At 42.3% G+C, this 23761-nt stretch overlaps 1 protein-coding gene across 3 annotated transcripts in view; it reads left to right on the top strand.

Annotated features, from left to right (window-relative positions):
* Nucleotides 1–17345, top strand: part of pias2 (protein inhibitor of activated STAT, 2) — a 69597-nt gene extending 52252 nt beyond the window's left edge. For 2 of the 3 annotated variants that reach the window (XM_068030098.1, XM_068030087.1), the window contains exons 10-14: nt 1101–1240; nt 2992–3172; nt 3700–3836; nt 7478–7515; nt 13355–17345. In XM_068030098.1, coding sequence (XP_067886199.1) covers nt 1101–1240; nt 2992–3172; nt 3700–3836; nt 7478–7515; nt 13355–13549 — 691 coding nt within the window. In that variant the 3' untranslated portion in view covers nt 13550–17345. The remainder of the gene's footprint in view (nt 1–1100; nt 1241–2991; nt 3173–3699; nt 3837–7477; nt 7516–13354) is intronic. The other variant, XM_068030078.1, reaches the window with a different exon arrangement.
* Nucleotides 17346–23761: the final 6416 nt, after the last annotated feature.

The following is a 23761-nucleotide window of genomic DNA, read 5'->3' as shown; positions in this document are numbered from 1 at the left end:
TCGCCTGCAAATCTATCCATGGCCACGCTCAATTCCATTTCTGTAACCTTCCCCAGACTTGCTTTCCTGGTTATACCATGCTGTCCTCTATCTCTGGGCCCCTGTGCATGCCTCTTCTGGCATTCCCCATCTGGTAGCAGAGCTTTCAGCCATCTTGATTGCAATCTCTGAACACTGTCCTTAAATCCCTTGCTAGTTCTTATCCCTGCCTTTTTCAAAGAAAAACATCCTCAAGACTTACCTTTCTGACTATGACAACTGGCAACTCTCCTAAATCAAATACTGCTTGGTCCATCCTTCTCCTATGTGAAATGTCTTGATGTTTTATTATGTTAAAGATGCTTCTCAAATGCAAGTGGTGGTGGTGTTATTTGCTGTGTCACCAATGAGCTTCAGTATCATCGGGGCATTCTTCGATTTTAAAGTACTCATTCTAATTCTTATTCCAAATCCCTCTGTCATTGCCCCTCATCACTGTATTCTCCTCCAGCCCCACCACCCTCTGAGATATCTGCACATCTCTAATCCTGGCATCTTGAACATTCTGATTTCAATCACTCCACCATTGATGGCCGTGCCTTCAGTTGTCGAGGCCCTAGCTCTGAATTCTCTCCCTAAACCTCTTTGGCTCTCTACTTCTCTTTGCTCCTTTAAGATGCTCCTCAAAACCTACCTCTTTGACCAAGCTTTTGGTCATCTGCCCTAATATTTCTCTATGTGGCTCACTGTCAAATTTTGTTTCATAATGCTCCTATGAAGCTCCTTGGGACATTTTATTCCGTTAAAAGCACTAATAGATTCAAGTTGTTTTTAAGTGTTTCTGTCGTTCCCTATTTTACATTTATTTGTGCCATATAACAGTTCCCTAACAGAATGGATGCTGCCAGCTCCAGTAACCAGCTTTAGGGAGCAATGGAAGTAGATGCGGTTGATTTTATTTTAGCCCTTCTGTCCCTTCTCCCTTCCAGGACTAGGTGCTCATAATCTGGGCGTGAAGTCACATTTTACTATGTCCATATAGAATTAAATATTTAAGTTTTGGTTGCTGGTATTTTAGATTCTGACTTTTTATTAAAATAACACTTTGTTTTCTCTTCCAGTCTGTTTATGGAAATCCTGAACTCTTGCACAGATGTAGATGAGATTAAGTTCCAAGAAGATGGCTTCTGGTGTCCAATGAGGCCTAAGAAGGAATCTTTAAAATTATCCAATTCACAATGTACAAAAGTTGAACTTACATGTGAGTTCTGAGATGTGTGGATACTTTCTTTGGAAAGTGTTTCGATGTGCTAAGCTTTGCTTATTTGCTTTATTTTTTTGAGTTTTTCTATAATTTGATATTCTATAAATCTAGGTGAAAAATGAAAGGTGAGATATTCCACTCACTTTTTTTTCTAATTTTTGTCTCTTTTCTTTGTGGTCTTACTCTGTGTCATCCACATTGGTACCAGTCACCAGGGGTAGCTGACCATATTTAGTGAGCCAATCAGCATAGTTAACAGAGCGTGGTTATTTGAGCCAATTGTGCTTTTTGGTGTTGTCCTGTGACTCATTGAAGTGCAATGATAGATTTGTAGTGTGGCAGATACATGCTAGATGCAAAAATTTTTTATGCTAAGTAAACATGGTCAAATGTGCTGAATGGACCTACCTTCCACATAGCCCATTATATTTCTTCAAATTAGCATGTGCTCTGAATCGCAAACTTTCAACCATCTCTTTGGGTTATTGACATTTCTGTAATGCCTTCATCATTTTTCAATAAAGTCTGTAGATATTTCAAAGAGGCATGAGGAAAACAGGTGCAGAGCCGAAGGAAGAGTAATTAGAAGGGTGTCTAAAAACTTTGTGAAAGCGGTAGGTTTTAAAGAGGATCTTAAAGGAGGAGAAGAGGAGAAAATTTCAGAGTGGGTTTGAGGCAACTGAAGACATGCCCACCATTGGTGCATCAAAGAGAGGAGGGATGCACAGAAGAGGCTAGAGTCAGAGGAACAGAGTTTGGGTATTGTAGGGTTAGTGACGGTTACAAAAATGGGGAGAAGTGGGACTATGAAGGCATTTAAAGAGGAAAATATTTTTATATTTGAGGTCTGGGGTAGGTCAGCAAGGACAGGTGTGATGAGTGTGCAGGACTTCTTGTGGGGATAGCAATATAAATACCAAAGGCTTGAACAACTAGGTGTCCATGGAGTGTAGAGGATGCAATACCGACAGGGAAAATATGGGAATAATTGAGTCTACATTGGCAAGTCCAAAGTCGTCGCCTTTGGCCACTACCACAAACTCAGTACCCTTGCCATCGTTTCCTTACCCTACCCTGGGTACTGTTTCAGGTTAAGTGAAATTATTTTCAACCTCTGGGTCCTATTTGATCCCAGGCTAAGCTTCCAGCTCCATATCCTCTGAATCGTAAATATCACCTTCATCCAGCTACATAACATCATCCTCCTCCATCCCAGCCCCAGCCAGTCTGCTGCCTTTGTCGCCTCCAGACCCGACTGTTCTAATGTTTTCCTGTTTTTATCCTATTCCTTTCGACCATGGTGATATCCTGAAATATAATGCCATTTACAGATTAGGATTGTCAAGATCATTTGAAACAATTTGCCTACTTTCTTGACTGCAGATTGATATTTGATATGGGAAGAGAAAATTGAAATTGGAAAGGGCAGGAGACTTTTCAGAAAAAGTGTCTTGTGTTGACTATCAGCATCGTAGCAGGTCTTCGGTCAATTGAAAATAAAAGATCTGTATTAATATAAAAATAGAAAATACAGGTCACCTAGCATCTGTGGAGAAAAGACAGATTAGGATGTTTTAAGTCTGATGAAGGGTACACATCTGAAACATCATAATCTGACCTTTCTCTACAGATGCTGACTGACATGCTGTGTCTTTCCAGCATTTTTTTGTTTTCATTTTAGATTTCCAGCATTTGCAGTTTTCCCTTTTTATTTTCCTATAGCAACACAAATTGTTTTCCAATTCCAGCAGGTTCAAATGTCACCAACAAGACTGCCTCTGCAGTGTCAGCCAGTGAAGCAAGTAGCAACAAGAGAGTTGAGGTTATAGATCTTACAATTGATAGTGCCTCTTCTGATGAAGAGGCAGAACCTCCGCTAAAGAAAAGGTGCTTATATCCATCGGACACAGAAGACACTGGTAACAAAGGGTTAGTAGGATATGTATTGCACTTACTGCTCTTACTCTTAGCAAGCATTTGCTGTGCTCATTGTCTGCAAAATGATGCAACTTTTTTCTATTTTGTCTTTCATTTGGACCAAGAGCTAATTTTTTCCCCCTCCTGGGCCTTTGTTTGTTGCTGTCATCACTGCTGCAGGTATCCTAGATGCTGCCAACCATCTTTTCCTTGCTCTTTGACATATTTTTAACCTGAAAGAGTAAATAATGATAATTAACATGTCATGGTGGAAAGGCACCATTATAGCTGACCCTGCTCCTCTCTTCATTAAATAGCCACAGGTACACTTTATCGCAGGGGCTACTGGACAGTGATTGAGACTAGGAATCCTAAGGATCAAACCCGAAAATGCCTGGCCTATATAACTTGAGTACACACCAAATGTTACATTTACTCACTGAGCTGATGGTAACAATGGCAGTGCAAGGGTGAAGCAGCTTAATTTCAAATGATCCATATGCATGGAAACAGCTAACTTTTTTTTTGCACTATTACAGGGTTCTTGCTTATCAGCCACCTTCAGTTCGATTGCCAAATGTCACAACAGTTGATACAAGCTTTCTGCCTCAGTTACCGGACTATCCAGCCACATTCCATCATTCAACAATGGCAGCTTTACCGCCTGAGATTCAAAGTAAGGACAGGATGTGATATCAAGTACTCCTCCATTTTTTAAAGGAAATTTCCCTGTCCATCCCCCATCCTCTCTGAAGCAAATAATCACACTGGGGATTTGAAGGGTCACTGACCTAAAATGTTAACTTGCTTCTCTTTCCACAGATGCTGCCAGACATGCTGAGTATTTCCAGCATTTCTTGTTTTTGTTATAATAGCTCCATGGGTGCTGGCTATGTCCTGCTATCTCATCCAAAGATCCCAACTATGGGTCCAAAAGTAAACTTGTTTTGTTTGGAGAGGTTGGGTGGATATCACAGCTATATCCAGTCCTGTCCTCACTCAACGTTCGCACACATGTCCTCCCAACAATGTTTTCCTCTCTTCCCTTTGTAGCCGTAATTTTAATGCTACCTAAATGGAGGGAATTAGAGGGCTGACTGGCTGTTGTTGCTCAGTTGCTAATTGCGTAAACCTGCTGAACTATAAAGCAGCTTGTGGCTTCCTTGAGTAATGTTATGAAGTAGTAGAATGTTTAAAACACAGAAATGGACCTTTTTCCCAATCAAGTCTGTGCTTTTCTCCATATTTTCCTAATTCCACTATCCTGATTGCTCCCTTGTACCCGTCCATGTTCTTTGTTTTTCCCCAAGCAACTAGCTGTGTCAAGTGAACACCTGGCCCTCCAGCACTCTCAGATTGGCAGCCTCAGTGTCAGAGGTGGGAGCTGACGATGTATGTAGGAGGGAGAGAGGGCGCCACTCTGAAGACATTTGCAAAAGGTTAGAGTTAAACAGGCCACAGCTGCCAGATCGCTACCGTGGAGGGAGAATCCCCTGCGCAGGGTGCCCTGCGACTGCAGCAGTAGCCATGTGGGTATGTCAGCTGAGGAACATGCCAGCAGAAGCAGCACGCCGCTGTCCAGCAATTTTCTGGCCCTCCTGTCTCCGGTCCTGCCGCCGATGGGGATTGAAAATTCTGCCCCTGTTCTCCACTGAATAACTTTGAAGTGCATATTTTTCCTCTATGTGTTTTCCCTCCACCCCTTCCCTTGCTTTACTTCTATAAGCTGTTCTGATGAAGGGCTATATGTGAAATACTCACATTCTTCAATACAAAAGCAAAATACTACGGCGACTGTAAATCTGAAATAAAACAGAAAATACTGGAAATATTCAGCATCAATGGCAGCTGTCAGACTGCTTATCTGACATCCAGTACTGGATGAGCAGAAATTTCCTCCAATTAAATATTGGGAAGCCATTGTTTTTGGTCCCCACTCCAAATTCCGTTCCCTAATTACCGACTCCATTCCTCTCCCTAGCAACAGTTAAGCCAGTCTGTTCACACCTTGGTGTCACATTTGACTCCGAGATGAGCTTCCGACCTCGTATTCGTGCTATCAATATGACCACCTATTCCCACCTCCATAACATCGCTCGACTTTGCCTTTGTCTCCACTTATCTGTTCCTGAAATCCATGTCTTCGTTACCTCTAGACTTGACTATTCCAAAGAACTCCTGGCTGGTCTCCCACATTCTACCCTCTGTAAACTTGAGGTCATCCAAAACTCTGCTGCCCGTGTCTTAACTCGCAACAAGTCCCAATCCCCTATCAGCCCTGTGCTTGCTGACCTGCATTGGCTCCCAGTCAAACAACATCTTGAATTTAAAATTCTCATCCTTGTTTCAAATCCCTCCCTCTCTCGAACCTCTTCCAGAAGCACATTCCTCCAAGATATCTGCACTTCTTTAATTCTGGCCTCTTGAGCATCCCCGATTTTAATTGCTCCATCATTGGTTGTCATGCCTTCAGTTGCCTAGGCCCTAAACTCTGGAATACCCTTGCTATACCTCACCGCCTCTCTATCTCGCTTTCCTCCTTTAAAATACTCCTTAAAACTTACCTCTTTGACCAAGCTTTTGGTCATCTGACCTAATATCTCCTTATGTGGCTCGGTGTCATATTTTGTTTTATAATGTCCCTGTGAAGTGCCTTGGGAGGTTTTATTACGTTAAAGGTGCTATATAAATATAAATTGTTTTTTCTGGAGAAACAGCGTTAACGTTTCAGGTCTATGACCTTTCATCAGAACATTTGCATTCACGTTTTTTTTTCTGAACCTGCCTGACTTGCTGCGTATTTTTTAGCATTTCCTGTTTTTGAAATAGTCATGGTTAGAGATCTCCTTTTGTGGAGATCTTTGTTGAAATGACCATGACCAGGTGATGTTGGAGAAGCACATCCTCTAAGATTTGTGTAGCTGACGTCAAACTTTGTAGAAATGAAATGTGAGACTGCTGTCATTTTTTTGCTCCCTTCTCTCCAACCTTCTTAGAATTTTATAAACTGAGCAACTGAACAATCACGTCTTTGCAGGTACGATCCAATTCATTAAAAAAAAAGCTGCTGGGAGATGTACAAGAACTAAAGGTTACTTGCCCACAAATGTTTTTTCCAGTGCTTAGTGCCAAAACATGGCCAAAATTTGGAAAATCCAGGGCATGATTCACTGTGGCATCTTTTGGAGAAACAATCTTCAGCTCACCACAGTATTGAATTTTCCTTTTTAAAGTGAGTGGTTCCTGGCGATCTGTAATTAACTGGCCACCATGTTGTTGCAGGGTAGCCAAGATGACCATGGTAGCTGATTAACATGAAACTAGGGCCCCACAAGAGTGGGCTGGCGGTGGGGGGTGTGCGTAAGATGGAGTGGGAGCCTGGGAGTGGGACCCGCTTCTGCCTCCTGCAAATTTATGCAGGATGGCAGCGGCTAGAAACGGCTCACCCACCACAGGCCAATCAAGGCCCTTAAGTGGCCAATTAACTGCCTTATTGGGGAAGGAGGGGGGGACCCTCCTGATTGGGCACCTTGTGCACAATGTGCCCCCTACCCGCCCCCCCAATCGACCGCCCTTGCCTTGCCGGGGCCCGACTGATTGTCCCCAGCAAGTCCCTAACAACTTACCTTTTTCTGGAGCCGTCCTTCATCTTCCTCCTGAGTAGTCCCAGCAGTGGCCACCACCCCAGTGGCGCTGCTGGAACTAAAAGCTGCCGGCTCGCTGATTGGCCGGCAGCTCCATTAGGCAGGACCTCCAGCCTTAGAGGGGTGGAAGTCCCACTCAAGACCAATTAAGCGCCTGGGGAGCTTAAAATCCGGTCTGGCTCCCGAGGCCAGGCAGAGACAGATCGCCCCTGACTTTTTGGCCAGTGGACAGGATCCCCCTTACCCAACGAAAAATTCCGGCCTAGATTGTACATTTTTCAAACCTTTATGTCCGCCCTGATGGCAACTTTGACTACTAAACTCAATTTGTGATAAAACTTACTGGTCGGTGTGAATAAGCTTGAAAGCTCCACATCATCAGTGTCTACAGACTTTAGTGTCACTGTCTCCTTTTCCATCTGTGATCATCTGGTTGTCACGTGATTAGCACAAACTTCATGCAACTTCTTTCCGCCTTCTCCATTCATTCATCTCACTCCCTTTGAAAAATGAGCAAGGCATTGTTTGTATCTATACGCGTGCTTCACTTTTAAACAAAAAAAAATCTGAGTGTATGTGAATTGCCTTTGATGATAGGGCATACGGATTTAAATCTGTATTGCAAGTCTTGTTACAGTATCGCATCTGATTATAAATGCAATTTCTTTTTCAGATCTGGACTTTTTCTCATTGTTTCAGAGCGATCCTCAGGTATGTACGTAATGTAGCTTCTTGTAGGACAGTGCACTACAAGAAATAGTTTTTACTTTCAGCTCTCTGTAGTACATTGAGTCACATTTATCACCTGTCCTGTGACACCACAGGCAATTTTATATTATGTGCATGTTTTTGGAGAGTGACTGTAACCCAGTGCCACTCTTCTCTTCTCCAAATCCCTTCCTGCCCCCACCAAAAACCTTGTTTGCACTTCCCTGCACTACTCTTCATCAAGTGCTTGGCAGAGACAGCGATGTTACATCCAGCGGCAACTCCTGAGACCTATTAAAACATGGGTCTCTGCTGTTACATGTGAATTTGACTGAGAATCACTCATTGACCTTATACAGACTGATGCTGAGACATCTTTCAGGAAGAAAGGGAACCAATGCCAGTGGATGGAAATTCATTGTAATTTGTGTTTTTGTACTCACCAAGACTAGTATCCATCCAACCATTGTGAAGCATCTGCAGGTCCTTCGTCCCCTACTCAAAGGATCTATATCTCTAATAGAGGGAGCTTCATCGACACCATGTATAGTGTCTCTGGAGCCAGTGTGACATTGGAGTACAGTTTCTACCTGTAGATTCCAAGCCTTCATACATTTCTTCCTTTTTAAATTCTTAGTCATTACAAGAATGAGGCTTGTTCTTTTATTTCTGTGCTCATTAAGGTGAGATGACTTGGTGCTAGGAAATGAAATGCCTCCCATTTTGAATGGTTAGAACACAGAAGGAAGCCATTGGGCCCATTATGTCAATGTCCGCTCTCTGCAAGAGCAGTTCAGATGTTTCCACTTCCTGGCCTTTTCCCTGCAATTATCCATTCCTTTTTGAAAGCCACGATTACATCTTCCTCCACCGCACTGCTAAACAATGCATTCCAGGTCCTAACCACTTGCTACATAAAAAAGTTTTCTTCATGTCGCCTCTAATTCTTTTGCCAATCACTTTAAATTAGCGTCCTCTGGTTTCCGACTTTTTCACCACTTGGAGCAGTTTCTCCCTGTCTACTCTGGCCAGATCCCTTATGACTTTAAAAACTTCTATCAAATCTCCTCTCAACCTTCTCTTTAAGGCGAACAACATAGAAAATAGGAGCAGGAGTAGGCCATTCGGCCCTTCGGGCCTGCTCCGCCATTCAAAAAAGACCATGGCTGATTGTCTAATTCCAGTACCCTGTTCCCGCTTTTCCCCCATATCCCTTGATACCTTTGGCATTAAGAAATATGTCTATCTCCTTCTTGAATATGTTTAATGATTTGGCCTCCACTGCATTCTGCGTTAGAGAATTCCACAAGTTCACCACCCTCTGAGTGAAGAAATTTCTCCTCATCTTGGTTCTAAATGGCGTACCCCGTATCCTGAGACTGTGACCCCTGGTTCTGGACTCCCCAGCCATCGGGAACATCCTCCCTGCATCTAGTCTGTTTAGTCCTGTTAGAATTTTATAGGCTTCTATGAGATCCCCTCTCATTCTTCTAAACTCGAGTGAATATAGGCCTAGTCGACCCAATCTCTCCTCATACGTCAATCCTGCCATCCCAGGAATCAGCCTAGTAAATCTTCTTTGCACTCCCTCCATGGCAAGAACATCCTTCCTCAGATAAGGAGACCAAAACTGCACACAGTACTCCAGATGTGGTCTCACTAAGGCCCTGTATAACTGCAGTAAGACATCCTTGCTCCTGTACTCAAATCCTCTTGCAATGCAGGCCAACATACCATTCGCCTTTCTAATTGCTTGCTGCACGTGAATGCTTGCTCTCAGCGACTGGTGTACACGGGCACCCAGGTCTTGTTGCACCTCTCCCTGTCTATCACCGTTCAGATAATCTGCCTTTCCTTTTTTACAAAGTTGATAACCTCACATTCATCCACATTATACTGCATCTGCCATGCATTTGCCCACTCACCCAACTTGCCCAGCTTCTCCAAAATATCCTCGTAACTGAAGTCCCTCATTCCTTGGAGCAATCTCGTAAATCTTTTCTGTACCCTCTCCAAGGTCTTCACATCCTTGCTGAAGTGTAGTGCCCAAATTGGACACAGTACTCCAGTTGAGGTCGAACCAGTGTTTTATGAGGTTCACCATAACTTCCTTGCTTTTGTACTTTATGCCTCTAATTATAAAGTCCAGGATCCTGTATGCCTTATTAACTGCTTTCTCAACCTGCCCTCCTACCTTCAATGATTTGTGTGTAAATACCATCAGGCCCCTCTGCTCCTGTACCCCATTTAGAATTGTATCCTTTATTTTATATTGCCTGTCCTCATTCTTTCTACCAAAATGTATCACTTCACACTTCTCTGCATTAAATTTCCTCTGCCACATGTCTGCCCATTCCACTAGGCTGTCTATGTACTCTTGAGGCCTATCACCATCCTCCTCACAGTTCACAATACTTCCAGGTTTTGTCACATCTGCAAATTTTGGAATTGTGCCCTGCACACCCAAGTGTAGGTTATTAACATAGATCAATTAAGCAGTGGTCCTAATACCGAGCCCCGGAAAACCCCAATATATACCATCCACCAGTCCGAAAAAACAACCATTCACTACTACTTTCTGTCCCTATCACTCAGCCAATTTAGTATCCATGCTGCCACTTTCCCTTTTATTCCTAGGGCTTCAACTTTGCCGGCAAGCCTGTTATGTGGCATTTTATCAAACGCCTTTTGGAAGTCCATGTACACCACAGCAACCACATTGCCCTCGTCAACCCTCTCTGTTTCCTCATCAAAAAATTCAATCAAGTTAGTTAAACACGATTTGCCCTTAGAAAATCCATGTTGGCTTTCCCTAATTAATCCACATTTGTCCAAGTGACTGTTATTTTGTCCTGGATTATCATTTCTGAGAGCTTTCCCACCACCAAGGTTAAACTGACTGTCTTGTAGTTGTTGGGCTTTGCTTACACCCTTTTTTGAACAAGGGTATAACATTTGCAATTTTCCGTCCTTTGGCACCACCCCTATATGCAAGAAGGATTATGGCCAGTGCCTCTGCAATTTCCAGCCTTACATCCTCAGATGCATCTGATCCGGTCCTGGTGACTAATCAACTTTAAATACAGTAGCCTTTCTAACACCAGTATCTCAGCTGCCTCTTTTTTCACTACAAGTATGGCAGCATTTTCTTCTTTGGTAAAGACAGATTCAAAGTACTCATTTAATATCTCAGCCATGCTGTCTGCCTCCATGCATAAATCCCCTTTTTGATCCCTAATCGACCTTACTCCTCCTCTCACGACCCTTTTACTATATATATGCCTGTAGAAGACTTTGGATTACCTTTTATGTTGGCTTCCAGTCACTTATCATACTCTCTCTTTGCTGCTCTTATTTCTTTTTTCACTCCTCCTCTGAACTTGCTCTATTTAGTCTGGTTCTCAGTTGTATTATCCACCTGACATCTGTCATACACACCCTTTTTCTGCTTCATATTCTACCTTTTTCGTCATCCAGGGAGCTCTGACTGTTTATTCTACCTTTCCCCATCGTGGAAATGTACCTCAACTATTCCTGAACACTCTTCTCTTTAAAGGCAGCCCATTGTTCTTTTACAGTTTTGCCTGACAATCTTTGATTCCAATTTACTTGAGCCAGATCCGTTCTCACTCCATTGATATTAGCCCTCCCCCAACTAATTATTTTTACTGTGGATTTCTCCTTGTTCTTTTCCATAGCTAACGTAAACCTTACGATACTATGATCACTGCTCCCTAAATGTTCCCTTACTGACACTTGATCCACTTCTCCCACCTCATTCTCCAACACTAGATCCAGCAATGCCTCCTTGCTTGTTGGACCGGAAACATAATGATCTCGAAAATTCTTCTGAACACTCTTTGGAAAGTCTTCCCCCTCTCTGCCCTTTACACTATTACTATCCCAGTTTATATTAGGATAATTGAAGCCCCCATTATAACTAATCTATAGTTTTTCTACCTCTGTAATTCCCTTGCAAATTTGTTCTCCTGTATCTTTCCCACTAGTTGGTGGCCTATAGAATACACCCAATAGTATAATGGTATCTCTGTCTTTTCTTAGCTCTAACCAAATAGATTTTAACCTTGATCCCTCTAGGACATCCTCTCTCTCCAGCACTGTAATATTACCCTTAATCATTACAGCTACCCCTTTTTCTTTTTTTCCGTCCCTATATTTCCTGAACACCTTGTATCCAGGAATATTTTGTACCCAGTCCTGTCTTTTTTTGAGCCAGGTCTCCGTTAGTGCCACAACATCATATTCCCACGTGGCTACCAGCTCCTGCAGCTCACCAACCTTATTCACATGCATGCACGATAAATCTAATTTAGATCTGATTGTATTTCCTCTTACTCTGACTCCGCTTAATATCTCCCCCAGACCCAATCCCAATGTCCCAGGAATCTAAAGCCCTTCCTTCGGCTTCATCTCTACAGCCACGCATTCATCTGCTGTATCCTCCTATTTCTATGCTCAATAGCGTGTGGCACAGGGAGTAATCCAGAGGTTACTACTTTTGAGGTCCTGCTTGCTAGTTTCTTTCCTAGCTCCCTAAAAATCTGCCTGTGGGATCTCATCCCTCTTTCTACCCATGCCAATGGTAACAATACAGACCATGACCGCTGGCTGTTCACCCTCTCACCTCAGAGTACTCTGCAGCTGCTCACTGACATCCCTGACCCTGGCACCAATGAGACAACACACCATCCTGGATTCATGTCTGCAGCTGCAGAAATGCCTGTCTGTTCCCCTAACTGTAGAATCCCCTATCGCTATTGCTTTCCTAATCTTCCTCCTGCCCCCTTGTACACATGAGCCAGCCATGGTGCCGTGGACTTGGCTCTGGCTGCACCCCCCAGAGGAACCATCATTCTCGCCAATATTCAGAACTGAATACCGGTTGGACAGCAAGATGCACTCAGGGGATTCCTGCACTTCCTTCCTGGACTTCCTCAACTGTCTGACGGTCACTCCTTTCCTCTCTGCCTTCAGACCCCTAAGCTGTGGGGTGACCACATCCAGAAACATGCCATCCACTGCACCACAGTGACGCCAGATGCTACTCAAGCTTCAAAACTCAGAGCTTGAGCTGTTGTAGTTGATGACACTTCCTGCACGTGTGGTAGTCTAGGACGTGAGAAGCATCCTGGAGTTCCCATATGGAACAGGATGTGCAATCCATGGGTCCAAGATGACTTCCATCTTGATCTTTGATCTGACAACTGCAGTACTGTTCAAAATTTAACAAAGTCTCAATCCCTCTGATTATTCTAAATTCGATGGTGTGCTCAGGTATTGCCTTCCATGTTGTACATAATTTTACACTTTATCTTTTTAATTACATGTCCAATCACAGGTTACCATGCTGCTTTGGTAGATTGAATAGGGACTAAATAACATATTAAAATGAAGAGAATTAATTTTAACCCCAGTGACAGGATTTTAAAAATATACACTGCCATAATGGGAACAAAAAAGCCCTGGATTTCATCTCAGCAATTCTTACCAATGCATTGATATGCCCTTGTGCAGTGGTAAAGCATGGTTTTGTGCCAGTATTTGCCTACATGGCAAGTCTCTGATCTCAGCTATACTAAGCAGAGGAGCAGGTACTTTCTTGGAAGGAAGGAGAGTAAGTCATGTTCTCTAGGACTCTCCTTGCCTTCCTCCTTGTGACTGCCAGGTCTGGGAACAAATTACTTGAGAGCCTTCAACTGTGGGATGGTGCAGAGAGGAAAACAGTTTGCCCCCTTCTCCCAACAAAAGAAATCTTCAGTTCATATCAGATCATCATGTATTTCACTTACTTTTATTATTCCCTCTATTTGCTCAACTGCAGTACTGTCAATCTCTATTTCTGGACAATCTCTCCTCTGCTGTTGGATCACCGACTATGACACCCACCACTGTTGGAAGCATCATCTCATCAACCCAACATCACGAGGGCAGCAGCACCAGCCGAGCAGAAACTGGGGTAATAGCAGGAGGCGGAGGAGGAGGCAGCAGCATCCCAGATATCATCTCTTTAGATTGATGAATTTCACATACACTTAATTTTGTAATCAAAAGCTGAACTGGGGGAGGTGGTGGTTGCAGGGAGAAAGAGTGGAACAGCAATCATGCTGCAGCTGAGGAGCTAGAGTTCAACATTTTGTGCATTCTCTACAATGCTGCCACTTTTTTTTGTATTTGAAACATCGAGAACCTTGTTGACGGTCAGCATTTGCGGAGACTTACCCAGTGCAGCACTTACTTGGATGGGCATGGGAACAAGAATGGTGACAGGAACTAAGAGTTTGGATCTGAAATCCCTGGCCTCTGGGTTTGAGGTTTGGTGGAAGCAGAAGAAAAAAATTGTAAAATGTTTTGTTGCGATTAATGTAGTGTAGTTCCATTCAGAGCCACCAGTGAAATTCACAGTAGATTTTTATTTTTCTGACTGTTGACTCTGGATGTCCACGCCCCTCCGGAAAAATATGCATTGTTTCTGTAACAGTTCAAATATTTGGTGCTTTATTGTGAAGAATACTATAGCCTCAGCCACTGCTGAAGAACACCATGATTTCACATTTACTGAGGTTAAGTACTGTAATTCTGACTCAATTGCAATAACTGAGCCAGAGGTTAAGGTCTTTAGGATAAGATATTGTAGTAACCAGTTCTGAGATTTAATTCTTTATTGATTAAATTACATGTAAGCTTGTACAGTGTTTCCAGGATGGCAAAAAATACATTTTTCTTCTTATGGTTTCCATTCCTTTTGTAATTTATATGTGATTTTCTAGGTTTTGTTAAAGAAATAATTGGGACTACAGATGGGAGAGGCAGAAAGGAAGACTGAATCATGCAGACAGTCTGTATACCGTACCTCAGTGGAAAACACATTGCATGTGACGATATAGATTAGGAACACTCTGGCTTCAGTACCTGTTGAGCTAGCTGATTTTAGGCAATAGGGGTGCTACAGACTGTCTCACTGGTCCTGGGTACAGATGTGAGAAAAATCCAATGACTCCTATTTGGAAGTGTAAACACGTAGACAAGATTGGTTTTGAAGTTGCCCCCTCCAGTTGAATAGCTTGCTGACAGTCACTGTCTGGTGTCCTACATGAACAATAGCCATCCAGATGAAGTAAACTAGACCAGCACCTGTGGAACAGCATTCCATTTCTCTGCTGCAATGGTTAAGATGGGAGAAAATTGGAGGTGACAAAACTGTAGTGATTTATAATACATGCTTTGATTACCTCCTGTCGCCTTATGCCACAGTACCCCATTTCAGCCTCAAAAGTTGATGAACACTGTACCAAAGGAAAATCTGTATCTAGCATTATGGGGAAGGAGATGTCTAGAGTTACACAATATTTGTTGTTCATGTCATAATGTAAATGTTTGATTACAGTTGTAACTAAGGGTTTCTGATAATTTTGGATTTCAACCCATGCACCATTTGAAACAAAATGGCAGTTCTGATCTGGAAGTGTTTAGTACTTGGAAGCCAGTACATGCTGAAATAGTTGATGATCTTTATTTTCTAGTGCCCTAGATAGTTGAGTGTGGATAAATGCACCATGTTCTGCAGCAAGCAATGTAGACCAGAAGGTCTGCAGTACAATTTCCAATCTCTGCTGAGCTCGTTGATCACAGAGTATTTATTGTGGTATTATGATTGGTCTCAGTGTCTCTAAGCTAGATGGGGTTTTTACTCATGATGTCCATCAAATGAATCCTCCAAAATTTGCCCATGTGGATGAGCCTTGGACAGGAGTAAAGCGATTGTGTTGTGCTCCACAGTTGATTGGCCCGTTTTCTGTGGTGTAAGATGTTGCCTGTGAAACTGCACCCCAGTAATAGTGCCTTCAGGAGAGAATGAGGGAGGAGAGTTAGCAAGAAAAAAGAAAGATGGCCATGAATTTGGTTGAACCTTTTAAATTTACTTTTATAATTACATAGATTTTTGAAAAAAATAATGATCTTGGCTGCATTGATTGGGTCAAACCCATTCTGCAACTAGCAAAAGAGAATCATCTTAAAGTAGGGAAATATATTTATATAAATTAGATGTTTTCCAAACCAGTTTTTTTTTAAAAGGAAACTTTCCGACTTTTTTTAAAAAAGAGTAAATATTTGAAGCCGTTGATGTTGTCTCTTTTGTTCTGATAAGGGTTTTTAAAAATAAAATTCATGTGCCATTTTTTCTTCTATGCTAAGGAAGTTTGTAACATTATTTCACACTCTGCACTTGTGAATTCAGGATCTAAAAAGGAAAATTATGTATTCTCTGGAGCCCAAGCTCTGCCTCCCAGTTTTTGTGGGGGGATGTGCTCCAGTTTTGAGATGCATCTTGATTTCCATGTGGCCTGTTGGAAACATAATGAGTACTTGTACATGGGTAATGTACAGTAGTACGATCATGGCATTGTATTCTGGAGACCTGGTTCTAGTAATAAATAACCTAGGTTGTAAAACTTTCTGTAAGCACCATGTTCGATTCAAGAGCTAAAAGGAAGACGACACTTTGCTCTTTTCTCAATGCTAGAAATTTTTGTTTAGAATTGGTACAAGAAATTTCAGTCCAAGTCGTAGTGGACTTAGGAAAATAAATCTGCCCTGGTGGACAACAGTGGACATCATTTTGGTGAGGCTAAAGCCTAAGGAATGGAACCATAATTAATTGGATGGTGTGGTGGTACAGAGTGCTCCTTGGTACCTTCTGTTGGCTGGTTACCAAGGGCCTGTGTCAGTAGCAGAGTTTCATTTTTATTGCTAACAGTCAATATTTTCATTATATTTTGACCAAGCATCAAATCAGTGGGTTGCAACTGGCAGCCGTTATATGATGTAGCCTCTGAATTATCTAGCCAGTTGATAGGTATAGCCTCTGACGTAGCCAGTTAAATGATATTGAGGGAGAAGGGAAAACTTACTCAAACTGTGTCTGAAGAATCCTAAGGAGCTTGTGTGCTATTTTACCCGCTTGATCTGGCCTCTTTGCAATGAACTTTCATTACAACATCTACATTGAATCCAATACATTGTCTGTTGTATATGCAACTTTGTGCCACACTTGCATTGCATCAGCTCAAATTTTTATATTCCTAAAACAGCATTAAATCACTGTGTAAGATTATACAAATAAAAGGTGAAGCTAGACTAACTTGCAACAAGCTGCTATTAAATTTAAAAGAGAAAGGAGTGACATCTCTTTGGTTACTAATTTTGTTTCTTCACTAAGTTGAGCCCTTGTTATTTGGAATAAGACTTGTATGAGAAAAATCAAAATACGTACAGGAAAAGTATTTATAAATCGCATCTACAGTAGCATTTTCTGTTTAAAATATCTGTAACTGTTTTTTGTTAGAGGTCTGTGCCTCTGCGAGATGTTCAAGAGCCTTGTGTTCATACAGGTTCCCAGACCCATTAATGTTGGCGAAAGACACTCCATCAAACAGAACAGCTCCCAGCATGCAACCATTCTTAACTGCAAGAATTTCAGACATAATCCTGTTTATAAGAACCTGTCTATTCAAAGGAAGATTACTGAGAAAGTCTCCAGGAAACCATTTTTAGGAATAAAAACATCAAACCAATTTAAACAGTGAAGTCTTCAAAACAAAACGAGCTCATATCCTACAATTGCAGTCGACAAGGAAAGTAGGAGACCTAAACACAGGTACTAGTGAGGAAGACCTTGGAGCAAGTCCTGATATTTTTTTATGCTACATCTAACTGGTTATGAAGGCAGCAGTTTAAAATTTATGTTTCTATGAACAATGGTTACATGAGTTTCATTTTTAGAGAGAATCTGAATAAAAATCCTGAAAATTAAATGTGTTTTAAATTTATTTTGATTGCCTTAAGTACTATTGAAGAGTTATTGGGTAAAGAAAGCAGAAGATGCAAATCAGCTTCACCATTTTAAGTTCTTTGTGAAGTGGGAGAGCGTGCTTCATTCTGCTTGGTGGTAATTCAGAGCATCTACACCACACACTGAGGGTTCTCCCGACTGCCTGCCCTAACTTCAGCAAATGAGCCTTGGAAACCCCAGAAAACCCCAGTTCTGCTTGCCGCATTACAGGAAAGATGTGATTAAGCTAGAGAGGGTGCAGAAAAGATTCACAAGGATGTTGCCTGGTTTGGAGGGCTTGAGTTATAAAGAAAGATTGGATAGGCTGGGTCTGTTTTCCCTGGAGTGAAGGAGGCTGAGAGGGGACATGATAGAGGTATATAAAATGATGAGAGGCATAGATAGGGTAGATAGCCAGAGTCTGTTTCCCATGGTAGGGGTGACTAAAACTAGAGGACATAAATTTAAGGTGAGAGGGAGGAGGTTTAAAGGGGATCAAAGGGGTAAATTTTTCACACAAAGAATAGTGGGTATCTGGAATTAGCTGCCTGAGGAGGTGGCAGAGGCAGGAACAGTAGTGACACTTAAGAGGCACCTGGACAGGTACTTGAATGAGCAAGGCATAGAGGTATATGGAATTAATGCAGGCAGGTGGGATTAGTATAGATAGGCATTATGGTTGGCATGGATGCGGTGGGCCGAAGGGCCTGTTTCTATGCTGTACGACTCTGACTATAAAAATGGCATTATCACCTTTTGCCTCCTCCGTTTCTCCTGTAGTCTCTTTCCTCCTGCCAGATCTTTATCGTAATTCTACAGCTGAATGTCGAGGTATTCCAGGTGTCTGCACTGAAGTGTGAAAGTTGCAGAGAAATTGGCAGCTCTGTCAACTTCATGCTCTAAGCTAGCAATATGGTGAGTGGAAGTGAACTTGAATTTTCATAACTTCATTCTGTAATCTTCATTTTTATTGTTTATTGATTGAAGATGTGTTAATATCACTCAATGACAGCTAAATATGGTGTGAGATAGTGTACCTGATTGTTTCTGTGATGAAGATCACGTTGGAATTATGATTAAAATACTGTGCAGGCCACTCTTTTCCTTTTTTCTCCATCTACAAGTTTTTCGAACATTTCTTCCACAAGAGACCTGTAAAAGATATTTGATCTTTTGATATTTTCTACCACTTTTTCTTTTGGTTAGAAGGGAAGATATAATCGAGCGATTTCTAAACAACTTGCACTTTTAATGTAGAAAAGCATTTCAAGGTACTTCAGAGTGTAATCAGAAAAAAGTAACATCAAGCCCAAGAAGGCAATATTCAGAGGGTGACTAAAAGCTTGGTCAAAGAGGTGGGTATTAAGGAAAGCTTTGAAGAAGGAGAGGGAGGTGGAAAGGTTTAAGGAGGGAATTCCAGAACTTAGGGTCTCAACATGACTGCCAATGGTAGGACAAAGGGAGTGGGGGATGGACAAGAGGCCAGAGTTGGAGTGCAGAGTTCTTGGAGGGTTCAGCCTCAACTCATCTGCTGCTGAAACTCTCATCAGTGCCTTTGTTAGCACTAGACTTGACTTGCAATGCTCTCCTGGCTGCCCTCCCATCTTCCACTTTCCATAAACTTGAACTCATCCAGAACTACTGCCCATATCCTAAAATGCACTGTCCAATTTACCCATCACCTCTGTGCTCGCTGACCTTGGCTTCCGGTCTGGCAATACCTTGATTTTAAAATTCTCATCCTTGTTTTCAAAACTCTCCATGGCCTCATCCCTCCCTATTTCTGTAACATCCTTCAGCTCTATAACCTCTGAGATCTGTCGCTCCTCCAATTCTGATATCTTGTGCACGCATCTCTAATTTTAATCGCTCAATCATAGGTAGATGTGTCTTCAGCTATCTAGGCCCTCCGCATGGGGTTCCCTTCCTCAACCTCTCCTCCTTTAAGACACTCCTTAAAATCTAATGCAAAAACAGAATACCGCAGATGCTGAAAATCTGAAAGAAAGTAGAAAATTCTGGAAATATTTAGGTCTGGCAGCATCTATCGAGAAAGAAACAGTTACAGTTGAGTTCAATGACCTTTCATCAGAACTGGAAAAAGTTTGCTCTTTATTTATTTAGAGATACAGCACTGAAACAGGCCCTTCGGCCCACCGAGTCTGTGCCGACCATCAACCACCCATTTATACTAATCCTACATTCCTACCACATCCCCACCTTCCCTATATTCCCTAATACCTACCTATACTAGGGGCAATTTATAATGGCCAATTTACCTATCAACCTGCAAGTCTTTGGCTGTGGGAGGAAACTGGAGCACCCGGAGAAAACCCACGCGGTCACAGGGAGAACTTGCAAACTCCGCACAGGCAGTACCTAGAATTGAACCCGGGTCGCTGGAGCTGTGGTGCTGACCACTGTGCCACCCGTAACAGGTTTTAAGCAAGTACAGAAGCCTGGGTGGTGGTTACAACAAAAGGGAAGATCTGATGGGGTGAAAAGCAGATTAAATGGCATAGGGATGATGGTGTAAGACGAAAGGGAATGGTAATGGGACAAGTAAAGAAACATAAGATGTGTCTGTTGGAGGTGCAAATGGGAAAGGCAGAATCAAAACCAGCAGCTGCTGTCCAAAAACTAAAAAATGGGGATGTTGGTTATGAGCTGAAATTGTTGAACTTAGCGTTGAGTCCAGAAGGTTGTAACATGCCTAATTAAAAGAAAGGAAGGAAGAGGCATAGCAGTATTGATTAGGGAGAATATTATAGTGCTGGTGAGAGAGGTTGTCCTGAGGGGGGTCAATGACAGAATCTATTTGGTTAGAGCTAAGAAACAATAGAGGTACCATTTCTCTACCAGGTGTTCTGTATAGGCCATTAACAAGGGGAAAGATAAAGATAAACAAATTGGCAGGTGCCTCTGAAAGGAGGATAGCGAGGTGGAGAGGATTAGGGAGTGAATTCCAGAGCTTAGGGCCTTGGCAGCTGAAGGCACAGCCACTAATGGTGGAGCAATTAAAATCGGGGATGCCAGAATTAGATGGGCACAGATATCTGGGAGGTATGTAGGGCTGGAGGAGATTACAGAGATAGGGAATGGCAAGCCCATGGATAAACGCAGCAACTACAGGCTAGTCAGTTTAACCTTGGTAGAAGGAAAGCTTTTAGGAACAATAAACCGGGACAAAATTAACAGTCACTTAGACAAGTGTGGATTAATTAAAGAAAGCCAGCACAGATAAAGGCAAATTATGTTTAACTAACTTGATTGAGTTTTTTGATGAGGTAATGGAGAGGGTTGACGTGGTATATATGGACTTCCAAAAGGTGTTTGATGAAATGTCACATAATAGGCTTGCCAGCAAAGTTGAAGCGCATGGAATAAAAAGGACAGTGACAGCATGGATACAAAGTTGCCTGAGTGACAGGAAACACCGTAGTGGTGAACGGTCGTTTTTTTCAGACTGGAGGACGGAGGACTGTGGGGTTCCCCAGGGGTCAGTACTAGGACTGCTGCTTTTCTTGATCTATATTAATAACCTAGACTTCGGTGTGCAGGGTACAATTTTAAAATTTGCAGATGACACAAAACTTGGAACTATTGTGAACTGTGAGAAGGATAGCAATAGATTGTAAGAGGATATAGACTGGTGGAATGGCTAGGCACATGGCCGATGAAATTTAATGCAGAGAAGTGTGAAGTGATACATTTTGCTAGGCAGAATGAGGAAAGGCACTATAAAATAAAGGGGGTGTAGGAGCAGAGAGACAAAGAACAGCACAGGAACAGGCCATTCGGCCCTCCAAGCCTGCGCCGATCTTGATGCCTGCCTAAACTAAAACCTTCTGCACTTCCAGGGACCGTATCCCTCTATTCCCATCCTATTCATGTATTTGTCAAGATGCCTCTTAAACGTCATTATCGTACCTGCTTCCACCACCTCCCCCGGCAGCAAGTTCCTGGCACTCACCACACTGTGTGTGAAGAATTTGCCACGCACATCCCCTCTAAACTTTTCCCCTCTCACCTTAAACCTTTTCCCCTCTCCCCTAGTAACTGACTCTTCCACCCTGGGAAAAAGCTTCTGACTATCCACTCTGTCCATGCCACTCATAATTTTGTAAACCTCTATCATGTCACCCCTCCACCTCCGTCGTTCCAGTGAAAACAATCCAAGTTTATCCAACCTCTCCTCATAGATAATGCCCTCCAGACCAGGCAACATCCTGGTAAACCTCTTCTGTACCCTCTCCAAAGCCTCCACGTCCTTCTGGTAGTATGGCGACCAGAATTGCACGCAATATTCTAAGTGTGGCCTAACTAAAGTTCTGTACAGCTGCAGCATGACTTGCCAATTTTTATACTCTATGCCCCGACCGATGAAGGCAAGCATGCCTATGCCTTCTTGACTACCTTATCCACCTGCGTTGCCACTTTCAGTGACCTGTGGACCTGTACGCCCAGATCTCTCTGCCTGTCAATACTCCTAAGGGTTCTGCCATTTACTGTATACTTCCCACCTGCATTAGATCTTCCAAAATGCATTACCTCACATTTGTCCGGATTAAACTCCATCTGCCATTTCTCCGCCCAAGTCTCCAACCGATCTATATCGTGCTGTATCCTCTGACAATCCTCATCACTATCTGTAACTCCACCAACCTTTGTGTCGTCCGCAAACTTACTAATCAGACCAGCTACATTTTCTTCCAAATCATTTATATGTACTACAAAGAGCAAAGGTCCCAGCACTGATCCCTGCGGAACACCATTCGCCACATCCTGGGGGTATTTGTGCACAAATCGTTGAAGGTGGCAGGGCAGGTTGAGAAAGTGGTTAATCAGGCATATTGGATCCTGGGTTTTATAAATAAAGGCATAAGAGTACAAAAGCAAGCAAGTTCTGATGAACTTTTATAAAACACTGGTTTGGCCTCAACTGGAGTATGGTGTCCAATTCTGAGCACCACACTTTAGGAAGAATGTGAAGGCATTAGAGAAGGGTCTAGGTAGTTAGAGAGAAAGTGTTCCAATTGGAAGAAGGGTTGAGAACCACAGTACACTGATACAAAGTGAATGGCAAAAGAACAAAGGAGACATGAGGAAAAGCTTTTTTACGCAGTGATTGGTTAGGATCTGGAAAGCACAACCTGATAGTGTGTTGGAGGCAGATTCAATCGTGGCTTTCAAAAGGGAATTGGGTAAGCACCTGAAGAGAAAACAAATGCAGGGCTAAGGGGAAAACGCAAGGGAATGGGACTAGCTGAGTTGCTCTTGTAGAGACCTGGCATGAAAACGACAGATTGAATGGCCTCCTTCTCTGCTGTAACCATTCGATTAGGTGCTGTTCCTCGAGCTTCCATTGGGTGGAATGTGGGGGATGTTTTTGTTGAGGCTTAACCTTTGAATTAGTGCCTTCCTTAGGTGTCACTCTCAGGAAAAATGATGGGACACAGTTACATGCCTAATCACAAGGTGAGTTTCTGATTTCATTTATGCTATGTGGGCAATTGCCAACTAGTGATCAGACATTTCCCCACTGGAAACACTGAGAAAAAACCTCTGTGTATTTGAGGAAAGTTGTTTGCCCCACTTTAAAAGGAGTTACATTCCCCTGCATGCTATCTGACAAACTTGAATGAATATAAGGATTTTGCATTCCCTCACCTGGAAGACCATACCAATTGACACCACTCAGTTTGAAGAAATTCTTCCTCATATCTTCCTTTCACCGGTTTTAGCTTATGCTTCCTTGTTCTAGTCTCGGTTTTCCTTGATGAGTATTCTGCAATTACTTATCTGTATTATCTGATATCTGTTAGTTTTCTACAGGGCTCCCTTTCAGTTGTCGTCTTTTGATATTACAGAACCCCAGTTTCTGCAGTCTTGTAATTCAAGCTTTTGATGTCAGGCATCAGCTTTTTGATACCTTTCTTCACTGCCTTCAATGCTTCAAAATGCTTATCTCATGTTTTTGTGATTCAAGCTGAGCATTGTTCTGAAGGGTTGGTTTGACCAAGGTAGTGTACAAGTTTGGAAATTTTATACCCAATTAATCTGGCAAGGAAATGTTTGGCAATCAGTGAGACAGATTGTAAAAGACTTCAGGAGGACATAGACTAGTTTGCAAAATGGCCGGAAGATAGCTGATGCAATTTACTGTACTGAAATATGAGATTAATGCATTTTGGGAAGCAAAGTAAGAGATGGGGATAATACACTCAATGGAAAGATGCTGAAAAGTGTGATTGAACAGAGAGACTGACAGATTTGAATATATAATTTCTTGATGTCCATATACAGGTAGTTAAAGCCTTAAAAAGGCTAACAGCATTTGAGTTTTATAAAGAGGGGCAGAGCATATAAAAGCAAAGTGATAATGATCCATTTATACAA

This window comes from Heterodontus francisci, chromosome 1, assembly GCF_036365525.1.
Source record: "Heterodontus francisci isolate sHetFra1 chromosome 1, sHetFra1.hap1, whole genome shotgun sequence".
Taxonomy (NCBI): domain Eukaryota; kingdom Metazoa; phylum Chordata; class Chondrichthyes; order Heterodontiformes; family Heterodontidae; genus Heterodontus; species Heterodontus francisci.
The sequence above is the reverse complement of the archived record's forward strand: the minus strand, read 5'-3'. Positions and strand labels throughout refer to the sequence as shown.